The 14,888-nt window shown below is 35.4% G+C and overlaps 1 protein-coding gene across 10 annotated transcripts; it reads left to right on the top strand.

Moving 5' to 3' along the window:
* Positions 1 to 362: 362 nt before the first annotated feature.
* Positions 363 to 13,330, top strand: LOC115974989 (peptidyl-prolyl cis-trans isomerase CYP95). Of its 10 annotated transcripts, none has more exons than XM_031095601.1 (16): positions 365 to 463; positions 1,687 to 1,760; positions 1,984 to 2,108; positions 2,267 to 2,321; positions 2,627 to 2,715; positions 3,023 to 3,047; positions 4,349 to 4,387; positions 5,425 to 5,430; positions 5,693 to 5,810; positions 9,391 to 9,518; positions 9,918 to 10,281; positions 10,774 to 10,886; positions 11,086 to 11,293; positions 11,384 to 12,160; positions 12,265 to 12,336; positions 12,701 to 13,330. In XM_031095601.1, the coding sequence occupies exons 3-16, from the start codon at positions 2,022 to 2,024 to the stop codon at positions 12,996 to 12,998; spliced, it is 2,379 nt and encodes a 792-aa protein (XP_030951461.1). In that variant the 5' UTR covers positions 365 to 463; positions 1,687 to 1,760; positions 1,984 to 2,021; the 3' UTR covers positions 12,999 to 13,330. The 10 variants fall into 10 exon arrangements, with proteins under 10 accessions (XP_030951459.1, XP_030951464.1, XP_030951461.1 ...); XM_031095598.1 differs by having other exon boundaries at positions 1,687 to 1,774; XM_031095600.1 differs by having other exon boundaries at positions 1,687 to 1,774; positions 1,981 to 2,108.
* Positions 13,331 to 14,888: the final 1,558 nt, after the last annotated feature.

The raw sequence follows: 14,888 nt of genomic DNA, 5'->3' as shown, positions 1-14,888 counted from the left end.
CTTTTTATTTTTTTTAAAAAACTTACATAATGTACATTTTCCATGTAACTTAATTAAAAAAAAAAAAATTTACCATTTGTATTTGTTATTAGATTTGATTATACTATAAAAACTATATATTATAAAATTTATGTATAATTTTTTGATTAGACCGTGCAATGCAGATTCGTAATATTAATTTGATAAAAAACTGGTCACTTTCGTGTAAATTCATTTTTTTTTTTACATTGCTTCCATTCTGCCACGTTATAATAGCAGAATAGTGATGACATAAAAGGTTAAATTTTCTATTAAAAAAAAAAACGAGGGACAGTCCAGTAACTTCATGAGGGTCCTGTTGAAGCAGTACGCTCCTCATATATATAAAGTTTAGGTTTCAGCTCTAATCAGCAAGTTAGCAATACAGCTCTGTCTCTCTCTCTCCAATCTCGTCGTCACGTTTCTGTGGTTCTGCGTCTCTCAGGTGCTCTCTCTAGGGTTTCTCTCTACTTTTCTCTTCCCCGCAATTTATTTTGCTTATGCCTTTGATCCTCCAATACCTTTAATCTTTTCCAAAACCCTTTGCCTTATTTATTTATTTTATTTTTAATTTTTAGAAATGAATTTTTATATTGAATTTGTGTGCATAAATATGATACATATTCGAATCACTAAGCCATTTTAAGCAATTGTAATTTCAGTTCGGTTTCGATGCTATAATTATCATCTATCTGCAATGCTATTTTATGCGTTTATTCAAGGGTTTGTGAAATTTCAGCTAGGGTTTAAGGTTTGCATCTTCATTAACCGCGATTGTGAAATTTTTATTTCAAATCGCTTTGATTTTACTGTGTTTTCACTGTAAAAGTTTGTTAATTAATTTCTAGGGTTTAGTTGTAAAGTGTAGGTGTGGATCTATGCACGGAGTAGTTTAATTTTTTATAAAATATTTTATCTTTCTCGGAGAATTAGCTTTCTATGTATGATTTTGTTGTTAATTTTTTTGGTTTTTGCTTGTGGGTATTGGGTTTTTTTATATCAGTTGCCAACCCGCGTGATGCCCGGAAAATTTTATCAAAGGATATTTATGGATGACACATATTTAATAGTTATTAGCAAATAAATAGGAAAATTTAGAGAATATAGAAAGGGTTTAAATTAGAATTAGAATTTGTTTCGAGAAGATCAAATGTGCTTTATTTGATAAAACAGTGAGTAGTATTTGAGAATTGTATATTCAGTGCTTGTTTGAAACCAGCATTTATCAAAATTGTGTTTTTCATTAGTATATTAACTAGGTTTTCATTTTTGTTTTCCTTCCCATTGTACATGTTTTTTACCGTATCATGTGAATGTGTGGTTAGTCTATAAAAGGGATTGGTTTAAAATTCAGTAAATTGGGTGAATGTGGGTGCAGCAGTACCGTTAGTGCAACTCTGTTCTCTGGATTGAATTCTTTTTCACGGTAGTTTCTAATAGGGTCATATTCACCTTTACTTCCAATGTTTCTCTAGTGTTAAAACAAAATATTATCACTGAGGTCATACACATAGCCAACGTTGAAAAAATTTGGGACTAAGGCCTGGTTGTTGTATACACAAAGCGTTTTGATAAATAATTTAGTTTCAACATAGGAACAACTTGTAAATGTTATTATGGTCTTGTAGATTATCCCTGACACAGTGGGAGTGTTTATTTCTGACACAGTGGGAGTGTTTCCTGTAAGTGCTCTTGGTCCCATATTTTGGAACGTATCTGTGACATATCCTTAGAGATGACATGTATGTGCATACAGGTACTGCATGTTATTTTTCTTATAAGTATACAGTACTGCATGTTATATCATACTTGTGAATCTATGTGGCTTTGAGAACTTATTTTGTCAAATTTTAGTCTCATTAGTTGATTGTTTGAGTGGTGATTATCATAATGGTGATTTTTTTAACCCTATCTGCTATTATGGTTTGGTAGTAGTTGTTGACTGACTTGTAATCACACCAGCAGATTAATGGTTGTGCTGGCTTGAGTTTTAATACTGAAAAATGAAGAAGATGGCAAAGAAGAAAAACCCATTGGTTTTTATGGATGTGTCCATTGATGGAGATCCTGCTGAAAGATTGGTTTTTGAGGTATTGTTATTTTTGAATCTGTAAACTGCGTGTCTGTTGCATATGTAATAAATAGTGCCAAATTTGTTGTTTACTTTTGTTGCTTTTCTAGTGTGACTTGCCCCCTTCCCTAATGGAAGAAAAAATAATTTATTTGTTGGTCATCTTTGGTTCTACAGCTTTTCCCAGATGTTGCTCCTAAGATTGCAGAAAATTTCCGTGCGCTTTGTACAGGTGATATTACATTCTCGTTCAGTTATAAAATTTCATTACTTAGTAAATCTTCTCATGGGTACCTTGTCTTATTGTTGACCTATATTTTGTTAATGTAGCATCATAATTTTTTACCATGCATTTGATCTTATTATTTCTCCTTATTATGAAAATTATGCAAACATACATTAATATGTAGCCTTCATGTTTGCTTATGATATTGCCCTTTCTATCTTTTGCACTGCATGTCAGGAAGTTCAGTATATATCAGTGAGGTAGTTTTCTTATTTCTTTAAATCATTCTTAATCTTTCCTTCAATTTTCAGGAGAAAAGGGGATTGGTCCTAAAACTGGAAGACCACTGCACTACAAAGGATCCTTTTTCCATCGCATCATCAGAGGTTCCTTCGCACAGGTATGTATTTTTTTTTGTTCTAATTGACATTTGGACAATTTCTTCTATAGCTTAATTTTGATTTCGCTTCTGTGCTAAGATTCTGGTTGAACATGACTTAGAAGTGTGTCTTTTAGTCAGTTACCCTTGTTTATGCTGTAGGATACAGGGCTGATGGTCACGCCTGCTTTTCTTGTGATATAGTTTTAAGGTTGTACTTACTAAGTTGTCCATCCTCAAAATTTTACTAAGCTTCACCATGTCCAACCAAAAATTGTACACTTCTTTAAGCTTAATAGTGGATTAATAGCTTGTGTTTATTTTGCAGGGTGGTGATTTTGTTAAGCGAGATGGTATGTATCACTTCTAAAGCTATTTCCTTTCATGTCTCATCCCACAAAATGTTTTGAGGTTGCAATTCTTTGGTAATATTTGTTCCCATTGAGTAAATTGTTTATCACCTTTTTTTAGAAATTTTTTTTTTTTTTGGGGGGGGGGTGGGGGGGAGAAGGGGGTGTCTTCTCTAGTCAGGAAAACTCATCTGTGAGGGTTTCTGTCCAAGGATGGTGACTTTTCATTAAGGAATGAATTTGAAAGAGCTGTATTATTGAACTAAACTTGCCTGACATGGTGCATATATAGGGCAATGAATGCAGACCATGTTTTGGTTGTGTTGTCTTTACATTGTCAATGCATCCTTTCTAATGGCCTTCTTCGCATTTTCTTTGCTGTGTGTGTTGTTGCCTTATGTTTTGGTAGCTTATTTGCTTAAAGGTAAGGTAGAAACTAGAAAATGACTTGAAGCATATTAGTTGGCTTATTTGCTTAAAGCAAGCTAGTGCCGGTTTGGTAACACGTTATACTTTTTCAAAGTACAACATTTTTTGAATTCACCTGTTTTAGGTACAGCTTTTTCTAAAAGCTAAAAAAATTTCTGTTCCAAACGTCTCAAAGCCATTTTCTAACTCATATTTAAGCAAATAAGCTCTCCAAGATATAAGCCTAGCCAAACACACACTAGTTTGAACTAATAGTATTGCTGGTTGCATTTTTGGTTTCCTATTGTTGGGAATAGTCCTATTTGAAGCTAAAGGGTCAAAGTTGACTCTCTGTTACTGGTATGAAGATGTTGGACTTGGGAGGGGGAGGTAGTTGGGATACAAGATGTCAGGCTATCATCAGCCACATGTTAATTAGTTAATTCCTCTCTTGTCATACATTTATTTTTTTGGTTTGGCAACAAGTTGGTTTGGTGGGAATTTGACATCAATTGATGTATGGTTGAATCTGGCCTTTCCAAAAGTGGGGAAGAACAGAAGAAGATTACAGTTTCCTGAAGTTGCAAAATTTCTCTTTACCCCCCCCCCCCTTCCACTTCTCTAAAATAAAAAAAGTAGATCCAGACAAGATTGAAACTTAAAAGGCTGTGCCTCATTGTGAGTTCTACTTACTGTTCAATAATCTTTTATCTTTATTTCCCTGGAAGTGGCCAAAGTTTATGTTTTCAATGTCCTTATTCTTGGTTGATCTGTTAAGTAACCCAAGAAATGCAATATTTTGGGTATGATTTTAATCTTTGTCCAAAAAAAATTGACAATATAAGGATGGAACCTTTTTCTTTTCTGGACTTTGAAACTTAATTCTCCTTTCATAGGTACCGGTGGAGAAAGCATATACGGGGAAGAGTTTCCAGGTTAGAGTGCTATACCTATCTCTTTCTATCTCAAACCTCTTTTGAGTACAAAATTATGGATTGGGTTTTTGAGAAGTGGTAACTCTGAAAGGACAATGAAGAAAGATTTTTCAATATGTTATCAAGCTATTTATATTGATCTGAAGTAGAAATCATATTTGCCATTCAAAAATTGGATAGCTGAACCTGTTACATGTTTACAAATATAATTTTCAGTTAGGTGGTCCTTTACTGTGAGTGTCAACACATAAATCAAGTGCCATGTTTACTTTTTAAAAAGTCAATATTTTGTGGAGATGATAGGAACACTTTAACACTTACTGTTCTGGTTTGATTTTTTTATTGCTACCCATCCAGTTTAGCGTTTAAACATAGACAATAGTTCCTAAAGTCTTTAAAACATGATTGCAAGAGATTTAGGAGTTCTTATCCATACATCATTTTTTCATAAATTGACAGAAATTATGGGAATACTACAATGGAAGGTGGACAATCTCTATGGGATAAGGGTGTAAAATGCTTGGTTGTCTAGCTCCATGGCAAGGTGTTTTATTTGCCTCGTTTGGATGTCAGTATATTAACTCATAGGCTTGCAATATGCATGAGTGCCTTTTTTATGTTATTTTTTATTGTATTAATTTTCCTCCTTATTGGGTGTGAGAAGTTTAGTTTTGTATTAGAACAGTAATTGTAAATTTTATTTATTTAAAAAGCTTTTAGCAGTATTGGTTGTCAGTTTGTTTCAGTCTCCACTACAAAATATTTTGTTTGTTTGTTTTCTACTTTTAGCATGACCAATAACTCAAATGACACATCTTCGGGGAGCTTGAGGGTTAAGGGCCCATTGAGTTGTAACTTACCTGTAAAGAAATATAGCTTTAACATGTTTTTAATTTCTGAAAGATGTAATGGATTTTTGTATTTATATAAAAAAAGATTGCCAAAAACCAAAAGAAAAAAAAAAGAAATAATGAGTGAGAATTGGAATTCAATCAATGCAACTCCATGTTTTTCATAATTTTTTTCTTTCTTTTCAGGTCATTGTAAGTTCTCTATCTTGTTCAATGCCGGGAATTGGTTATGTAGTTAATATGTGATGCAGTATGTTTTTGTTTCAATATATCTTTTATTTGAAAAAGGCACTTATTAGTTCTGCATGTATCTATTTTGATATGTGCAGATTAATGAAGAATTTTGATGCATTATATATGTTGGTTCTTTGTCTTCAATAGATTGATTATGCAAGCTGTAATGTTTCTTGGTCTTGCAATTGTGCTGTGTAATAATTGCTAGTCGTTTTTTCAGATGAGTCACCCAGCCTCAAGCATGATGGACCTGGTCTCTTATCAATGGCAATTGCTGATCGAGATACTTTAGGTTCTCATTTCATTGTCACCTTTGAGGCCGATCATCATCTTGACAGGTTTGTCTTGTCTTTTTTTTTTTAAATTTAAATTTAAAATTTTTAAATGGTGACAGGGATGTCTAATCTGCTTTATTGTTAGACAGATGATTTTAATGGTGCTAGTGTCCATTCAGTATAGCATATTTTTATTGGTTTATTTTGCTTAAAATGTGATTCAGAATGTAAAGTGTGAAAGGCCTAGATCATGTTTAAGCTAAACGTAAATTCTTAAATCCATAATTTCTCTTTGAATCCAAAAGGAAGAACTTTGGAATCTGCTTAAAATAAAGAAAACCTCTATTTTATCTAAAATAAATTGTTATTTTCGTTCTACCGATTGCAACGCTACTAAAAGGCTCAAAGAAACTTTTCTTTCAAGTAAAATATTCCTAAATAGATTCTAATTGATATGGTACCATTAAAGGACTTTAATTTGACTAGGAAAATCCTAAAATATATGTTGTCCTACATTAGAACCTTCTACTTGAATGAAACTTGACTTTGAGTTCTCATCCAAAAATTGAAATTTTCTGCTAAAAATTGAAAGAAGCATATTTGACCATCTATAAAACCTGTTTGAAATTTTTTTCCACAATTTGTATAACCCAAAATTTCTTCTTTTCACTCTTCAATTGATTTGCAATAAAATCTCTTCTATCAAGTATTGAAGGCAATTAAAATCTACTAACCCCAGAAAATCAATGGACATTGATATATTCTCAATACGATCTTGATATTTGAGGGTTATTGGCTCAAAACTCATAAATAACTTTATTTAAACCTTCCACAAAATTTCTAATAATCTTTGTATCATGATTTTTTTTCCCATTCTCCTCAATCAACGCCATATATATAAATATATTGTTTAGCCTTTGCAACTTCTTGCAAAAAATTATCTTCGTCTTCAATCTTTTTTTTTTTTGATAAGTAAGAAGAGAATATTATTAATAAAAGAGTAGCAAGAAAAACACAAAGGGTTCACGGTAGTGAACAAAGGAAAAAAGAACAAAAAAAACAGGAGCAGCCCCTAATCTATTCTAATAGATGAAAGAAAATCCAAAAGGGTAGAACAATCCGAATAACCCCAACATCTAGACCAATCAAAGAGTGTCCACTGGCAATACTCTAATAACTAAACCACAGTTTTCTCCTTATCCTCAAAAGACCGCCGATTCCGTTCAGTCCAAATAGTCCACATTAAACAACCTGGAACCAAATCCCAAATATCAGAGCTATGCTTCCCAAGCCAATGATACTAGCAAAATGCTAAGCCCACAACTGAACCTGGCATGACCCATTCGATCCCAAACAACCGAAGCATATACATCTATAAAGAATGGGGGAGTTGGTGCACTAGAGCTTGTAGTAGGGCTCATGGTTGTGGGTTATGGCGGAGCATTAGCGAAGGATGAGAAACTTTCACAAAGCATTTCTCTTTCGTGGTGGGGGATGGTGCTCGTATTCTGTTTTGGCATGATAAGTGGAGTGCTCGTATTCTGTTTTGGCATGATAAGTGGACTGGGGATGTTCCTCTCAAAATTTTTTATCCTCAGTTATTTTTGTGTTCAGCTAATAAGGAGGCTTGTATCTCTGAGGTGTTAAGCCCTTCAGTGGGTGATAATGACAGAGCGTGGAGTTTAAGATTTCAGAGGGAATTCAATGATTGGGAGTTGGCGGATTCCTACTCCTTTCTTCATTTCATCCAAACCCGTATTCCTAGGGGTGGAGGTTGTGACAGACTTTGTTGGGACCTTAATGGCAGTGGGAAGTTCGATACTTAGTCCTTTTATCATAAGATTCGAAATGCAGATCCTTCCACCTTCCCTTGGAAAGGAATTTGGAAAGTTAAGGTTCCTAAAAGGGTGGTTTTTTTTATGTGGACTGCAGCCCATGGTTAGATTCTAACTTTGGATAATCTTATGCTTTGTGGTCGCCCTTTGGCAAATCGTTGTTGTTTGTGCTGTAACAACGCGGAATCTGTGGACCACCTTTTACTTATCTTCGTCTTCAATCTTAATTTGTGGGGTCAACATCTTTGATAATTTTTACGTGTAAAAAAACATCTTTGATGTTTTCTTCAAATTTTTTTTTGAAGTTACTGAACTCTAAACCTAGCTTCACTTGATACTTGGAAGACAAAATTATTATCCATACTATATGAATTTAATCTTTTACAATTTAGATCCATATGAAACAATATTCTTCAAAATCACTAGGAAAGAAAAAATTTACCATCATTTTTTCATTCTTGGCCGTGAAGAAATTATAGGCTTCCCCTTTGCATTTGGAATTTCTCTATATCATTCCACCAATTTGCTGCATCGCTCAATACAAGCTGCACCTTGAAATCTTCTTGGATATTTGCTTAAGCAAAATAATTTTCAAGATCTGATCTTAAGATCCAATCTATGAACTCTTCTTTGTATGATATGCCAGTGGAATATCATTAAAATTAAAACCTGTCAATTGACAAGTCAACGATGAGTGTAATCTTTGACATAAATATCATTACTATCTTCAAGATCAATGAGCATGTTGTGAATCTCATGGAGTCCACAAGTCATTTCCATTCCCTCACCATGAATTTGAATCACTGTCCTGAGGCCTTGAACCCCCATGATCATCGTCAATAGGGTGGTTACATTTGTTGTTCCCTTTTTTGCCATTTTCACGATGCTAATGAGTTTTGAAACAGAAAGCATGAAAGGACTATGCTCTGTTTGTTTTGTTGTAAAATATTTTCCTAAGAACGTTTTTAGCATTTTATCGTGTTTGATTCATTGTAAAATTTGGTCAAACCTGAAAATGTTTGCCATTGACCATAAATTCATTCCTAAAATTTTGTAAAACGTTCTATCAAAAAAACTTGGTAAAACATTTTACAAAAACACTTGCTCCCCCCCATCTCGTGGATGGGCTTCCGGTCTGGTGTCTGGGAGGCACCAGTTTTGGTGGTTTGTGCGTGAAAAATTGTCACACCAAACACCTGAAAATGTTTTGACTGAACATGTTTTCAAATGTAAAATGCTTTCATTTTACAGGGAAACAAACAGAATCCATATAGAGCTTCTTGAATCCATAAGGAAAAACTTTGGAGTCTACCATAAATAAAAAAACCCCAAATTTTATTGAAGATGAATTGCTATGTTTGTTATGTTGCAAGCCTATGTAAAGGTTCAATAAAATTTATTTTTCAAGTAAAAATATTGTTGAACAGATTCTAATTTATATTGTTCCAATTGATATAGCACCATAATAAGACTTTAATTTGACTAGGAGAGTTTTGAAAACACCTGAAATCATGGAAATAAATTCCCAAATCCGAAAAATACGAAAATTATATGAAAATATTAATAATTAACAAATGATGAAAATAGACTCCTATATATGCCTTACATCAAAGTATAAGTTAGGCAAAAGTGCAACTATACCTATAGAAAAAATGAAGCTTTGAAAGCTGTACATTCTCTTTTAGGATGAACACAAGCTGAACCGAACGGCGACCTGTGTTAAAATTTAAAATTCATGATACTTCTTTAAGTTATTTCTTGTGTGTACACTCTTTGGTATGTTCAGCAGCCTTTTCTTATATTGACAGGAAGCACGTTGTCTTTGGGAAGCTTGTTCATGGACATGAATTACTCACAAAAATTGAAAACGTGGGTGATGAAGATGGGAGTCCAACAGTGACAGTTAAAATCATCAATTGTGGAGAACTTAATGACAGTAAGAATCATGGAGCTACAATATCCTAGTTTTATTTACAAACTGTTAAACGAAATACTTCTTCTGTTACAAGTTGAGAGTCCCATTGGGAGAATTCAACTCTTCCTTGGTAAAGGTGATAATGGTCAAGATTATCCTCAAAATCTAATAAATTTCAAATTTTCTCTCCAAAGGGGTTACTTTAGAAACTTAAAAGGTTTTTTATATTTGACTAATCAAGAGGGCCACATTTCGGGGCATCCCAAAAAAGAAAGAGGGGACTCTCAATTTTGAACACACAGGGTATTTTATAATGGATGGCATTTAATTTTTCAGTGCTGTAGGCATACATATTTTATTTTCTGTACTTATCAGCTCCTAGTTTTGTGAGAAATTCTCTTTCTGTGATTCTTTGTGCAGACAAGAAAAAAGCATATAAATTGAAAATTGGGAAGGACGCATCTTTGGATGCAAATAATCATGAAGCACGGCGGAAGGGAAAACACAAGAAATCATCTAGAGATAGAAGGAAAAGGAGAAGAAGATACTATTCATCTGAATCTGAGAGTTCCTCAGATACTGATTTGGAAACATCTGAATCTGATAGTGATTCAGACTTGGATTCGTCCTCATTATCTGACACTAGTTATTCAAGTGATGAAAGGCGTAAGAAGAGAAAGAGATCTTCGAAAAGAGACAAATACAGACGGGGAAAAAGAAGGGATAAACGACGTGACAAAAGGCGAAAGAGGCGTGATAAAAGATCCAAGCGCAGATCAAAAAGGTTGTGTGCATGAAATCTGTTAACTTTAAATACCTGTGAATTGTGACTTATTGGGAAAATAATGTGTATTGTTTGTCATGGTTTAATCCAGTTGTAACATGTCCATTTCTTCTCATCATTATTTTGCGTGTGTTTAGTTTGCTAATAGTATAATAATATCTTAGATTTTCTCGCTCTTAACTCAAATGGTACCCACACAAACACCTCAAAAAAAGGGCTTGGGGGGTGGGGGGAAGAGAGGGGAGCTTGAATTAAAGAATGTGAAATAATATTCCTGTTGTCTTCTGCTTAATGTATATGCATATTGTAATGATAAGAAATCACTTGGTTATTATTTATGTGGGGCATGGATGATTGAGATGCATTTTGGAGCTGGGAATGTGTAACATAGAAGTTTGTGGTTGCCGTATGTGAAACCTAAGAATTGTGTTTCATGTTTGTGTATAACATCTTCCGATTGACACTGCTAAATTCTGCCTTTCTGTTCTGTAGAGCGTCAGATGGTTCTACGGATACTGAAAGTGAAAGTGAAAGTGGCTCTGATAGTGATGACCTGGATGTTCCTGGAAAAGATCAGAAGCGGAAAGACCGTTCTCAGAATACTGGTTAGATTTAACTTCATTGTGCTATTATTTTTTGTTTCATATTCTTGAGGAAAATTCCCTCCCTATAGTATTAGCTGTATTATACTTGGTTTTATTTCAAAATGATACACAACTGTATTTCTCTAATTTGAAGTAGTGAATCATTTTATCACCTTGTGATTCATGTTTTGTGTTGCTGCTTTGTTTTAATATTATGCAGCTCCAGAACAGCTTCCCTTGGCCACGAAAGAAGTTGCTCCCAGCCGTCGCAAAAAGAGGGATGAAGCCATATTGCTTGAAAAGGAAGAGGGAAAATCCCCCAAGGAGAATGGAGAGAAGAGAAGCAATGGCATCGAACAAGACGCTAAATCTGACAGAAGCGAAGATAGACAACCTGACGTAGTAGATGATCACCCTGGCAAATCTAGGTCTACTCTCCATTCTTGTCACACCTCAGTTATTATTTTTGCTTATCGATTGTTCCAAGATCTGGTATTTTATTAAAAGTTGATGAGCAGGAGCCGAAGCATAAGTCCTAAGAGGACCATGAGTAAGAGTATGAGCATTAGTCCCAGGAGTCTGAGCAAGAGTCCAAGTGTTAGTCCAAAACGGAGGCTGAGCAGAAGCCTGAGTCGTAGTAGAAGCCCCCCACTTGCTCCTGGGAGGAGTATCAGCAGGAGTCCTGCTAGAAGTCCTGTTAGGAGTGACAGCAGCCTGAGCCCAGTGAGAAGTGTCGGCCAAAGTCCTGCAAGGAGCTGGAAGGGGAGAAGTATCATTAGGAGCCCAGTGGGGCCGCGGTCTCGAAGAAGTGTTAGTGGAAGCCCTGTAAGGTCACTGGCAGGAAGGAGCCCAAGTAGGAGCCCACCAAGAACCTCATCACGAAAATCAATTACTAGAAGCCCTGTAAGAGTTTCTAGAAGAAGCATAAGTGGAAGCCCAGTCAGATCTCCAAGAAGTACAAGCAGAAGCTCAGGTAGGGCCCCTTCTAGGAGAATTAGCCGAAGTCCAATGAGGGCTCCAAGCAGAAACAATCGTCGCAGTTATTCTAGGAGCCCTAGCCTTGCACGTAGAGCTAGGTCACCTCCTGACCGAGGAAGGAGTTTATCAAGAAGTGTTTCCCCAGATGGATCACCCAAGCGCATCAGAAGGAGAAGTGTTTCCCAAGATGGATCACCCAAGCGCGTCAGAAGGGGGCGTGGTTTTAGTGATCGGTACTCTTATGCACGACGATACAGAACCCCCTCTGCTTCTCCTGTGAGATCTTATCGTTATGGTGGTAGAGGTGATCGTGAGAGGTAAGTTGCAACTAGTTGTGAATGCTTTGGCCTTCAAAATGTAATTATGTAATGTTTGTCAGACTTGAATGCCAATGACTGATTGTTCATGCCTGCTTTCCTAGATTTTCAAGTTACAGAAGGTATTCCCCTAGGCGTTTTCGAAGCCCACCACCAAGAGGAAGAACTCCTCCAAGGTCTGTGGTCTCACATTTGTGGTCGCCAGTTTTGTTTCAACTGTTACTTTTTATTTACAAGACCTGATTGCCTTTTTTTTTTTTTTTTTTTTTTTTTTTTTCCTTTCGTTTTTGTTTTTGGGGGGGTGGGTGTAAGGGTAGGACTGTTGATTTTTAGATTTTTTTTTTTTTTTTTAATTTATTTGATTAGACACCTTTAGGTGGTTGAAAAAATACTGCCAAAAAGTGTAAAGCCTGCTGAGTTTCCCTTTTTCTTTAGATATATCGCATTCTCATTTCCCATGTTTAACCGTTGGTCACACTTCCAGGCTTTTCTTGGTATTAATGTTCTCTTACGGTAGGCTTCTACATGACTTGTTTGCAGATACAGAAGCAGAAGAAGTAGGACCCGGTCTGCATCACGGAGTCCACCCTACCGAAGTCGGCGTTACAGCCGCAGCCGTTCACCAGTTGAGCCATATAGATCTCGTGCCTCTCCACGGGCTGAGAGGAGGAGATCACCTTCTAGGAGCAGGAGCCCATCAGAATCTAGGTCATCCTTGGACTCCCAATCTCCTAGGCGGGCAAGCAAAGACAGGTCAAAGTCATCATCTGGAAGCCCGGATGGGAAGAAGGGCCTGGTCTCTTATGGAGATGGTTCTCCTGATTCTGGCCAACGGTGAAAAGCATAGCAGTGGTGGTTCTCAAGGAGCTAATGTTATTTTTCATAGACTGGAGGCTTGCATTTTTATGATGGAACTTTAACTTCGGATTTTCAATGTTGTCAGATATTTTAGCTGCTAGTTAAATATTTAGCTTTAATGCTCATTTAGAATGTTATCATTTGAGCCGACAGGTGTCGAGGATGTTTGTTGAATTAAGAATATTATATTTGCTGGATCATTTTGGGTTTTCTCTTTAAATATTGTGCTATTTCAGTCACAGCATAGGTTGTCAAATGTTGTTTAATGCCAAGTGAGATATGCTATGTTGAGAGAGAGAATGTGTGGACAAATTTTGCACCACAGTTTATGTTACAACTTTAATGTGGCTAACTGTGAACCTGGTAGGTTTATATAAAAGTGACAGATATCGGATGCTCACTTATATCTGGGACGTGACAAAATTGGTGGCAAAAAGGTTGTACTTCTAGAAGAACTCATATTGAGAAAGTGAGAAAGCGAAGAATGCTGGTAAATCATGAAATAATGGAACTTTCTTTATGCAACATGTATGCACAAATATATTGCTAGTATTTCTAGCCTACTGCAAGTCGTGCAAGGTTACGCATTGTTTTTGGTATCTATCCACTATTCTTTAAAAGCTGGGACAGTTGAACGCTGCAAACAAATAGTTCCCTAGGGAGGAACAATATTTTGTTACAAAGCTCCCAAGTTCATTATAGCTTCCACTATTCATAATATACACACATTATTTTTGTCTTCCAACCTTTACAGCCTAGAGTAGTTGATCATGGCTAGGGTTTATAAAGTTTCAATTTTCATTATATCACTTGTAAATTTTTGTAATTACTCACTTTTCTTTTTAAGTTTAAAATATAGATTAGATATAAAAAGTACTGAAAAATCTAAAATAAAATGAATATTAATTTGTTATACGAGTCAAACAGGTTGTGTTAAATAGGTCATTTCGGGTTAACACAAATAATTTGGCATGTCAAATGTGTCCATTACGGATCACGCGGGTTAATCCGTTTATGACACATTTCTTATCGTGTCATTTTTGGGTTGGACCTTAGCGAGTTTAGACATTTTTGGGTTGAACCATTTATGACCTAAACTCGCTAAGTTCCAACCCTAACCCACAAAACCTGTGTCGTGTTTATGTCGTGTTCGCGGGTTGGGTCAAACATTGATAACCCTAGGCATAATCCAAATTGAAGTTAAAATTTGATGCCTAGATGGACATACTACTCTTACTCAATGATTGCAATGGTAGAGCCAAATTATGACTCACTCTCCAATATATATATATATGAAGTATAAAAATAATTGGGCTTATAGCCTTTATATCACTAACAAAATTAAGGGTAAATTGTAAAGTACACCCTTAAAATTTAGGGTTTCATGGATTTTACACCTGAAGTTTGGTTCTGTTAGCAAAACCCCACATTCTTTTAGTTTTTGTTGTTAACTAACGTGTTGGCCTGCTGATCTTTATTTTTATTTGCCTAATTAACCTCTAAAAAACAACATTGTTTCACTTAAAACAAAGAGCACTACTGGTGCTTCCAAAACGACGTCATTTTGGGAGGCTGATTTGGCAAAATAAAATACATATCAACACGACAGCTTGTCACTTAATGGTCAAAACAAATGGAGGGTGGAGTTTTACAAATAGAATCAAATTTCAGTGTGAAATCTAAATCTCAAATTTCAGGATAAAAAATCTAAACAATTCTAAATTTTAGGGGTGTACTTTATAATTTACCCTTAATTTTATTAGTGATATAAGGACTACAAGCCCAATTATTTTCACACTTTAAATTTTTTTTTTTTTGGGGAGAGTGAGTCGAAATTTGGCTCTACCATTAAAATAATTGAGTAAGAGTA

This window comes from Quercus lobata, chromosome 2, assembly GCF_001633185.2.
Source record: "Quercus lobata isolate SW786 chromosome 2, ValleyOak3.0 Primary Assembly, whole genome shotgun sequence".
Taxonomy (NCBI): Eukaryota; Viridiplantae; Streptophyta; class Magnoliopsida; order Fagales; family Fagaceae; genus Quercus; species Quercus lobata.
The sequence above is the reverse complement of the archived record's forward strand: the minus strand, read 5'-3'. Positions and strand labels throughout refer to the sequence as shown.

What these genes read in the sequence shown, in the direction of transcription:
- LOC115974989 (XM_031095599.1), top strand. Translation starts at nt 2,022, where the DNA reads ATGAAGAAGATGGCAAAGAAGAAAAACCCATTGGTTTTTATGGATGTG. An exon ending in TCAGAGGTTCCTTCGCACAG is followed by an intron (nt 2,716 to 3,022) that starts GTATGTATTTTT and finishes TTTATTTTGCAG; the next exon opens with GGTGGTGATTTTGTTAAGCG. An exon ending in GATCACCCTGGCAAATCTAG is followed by an intron (nt 11,294 to 11,383) that starts GTCTACTCTCCA and finishes GTTGATGAGCAG; the next exon opens with GAGCCGAAGCATAAGTCCTA.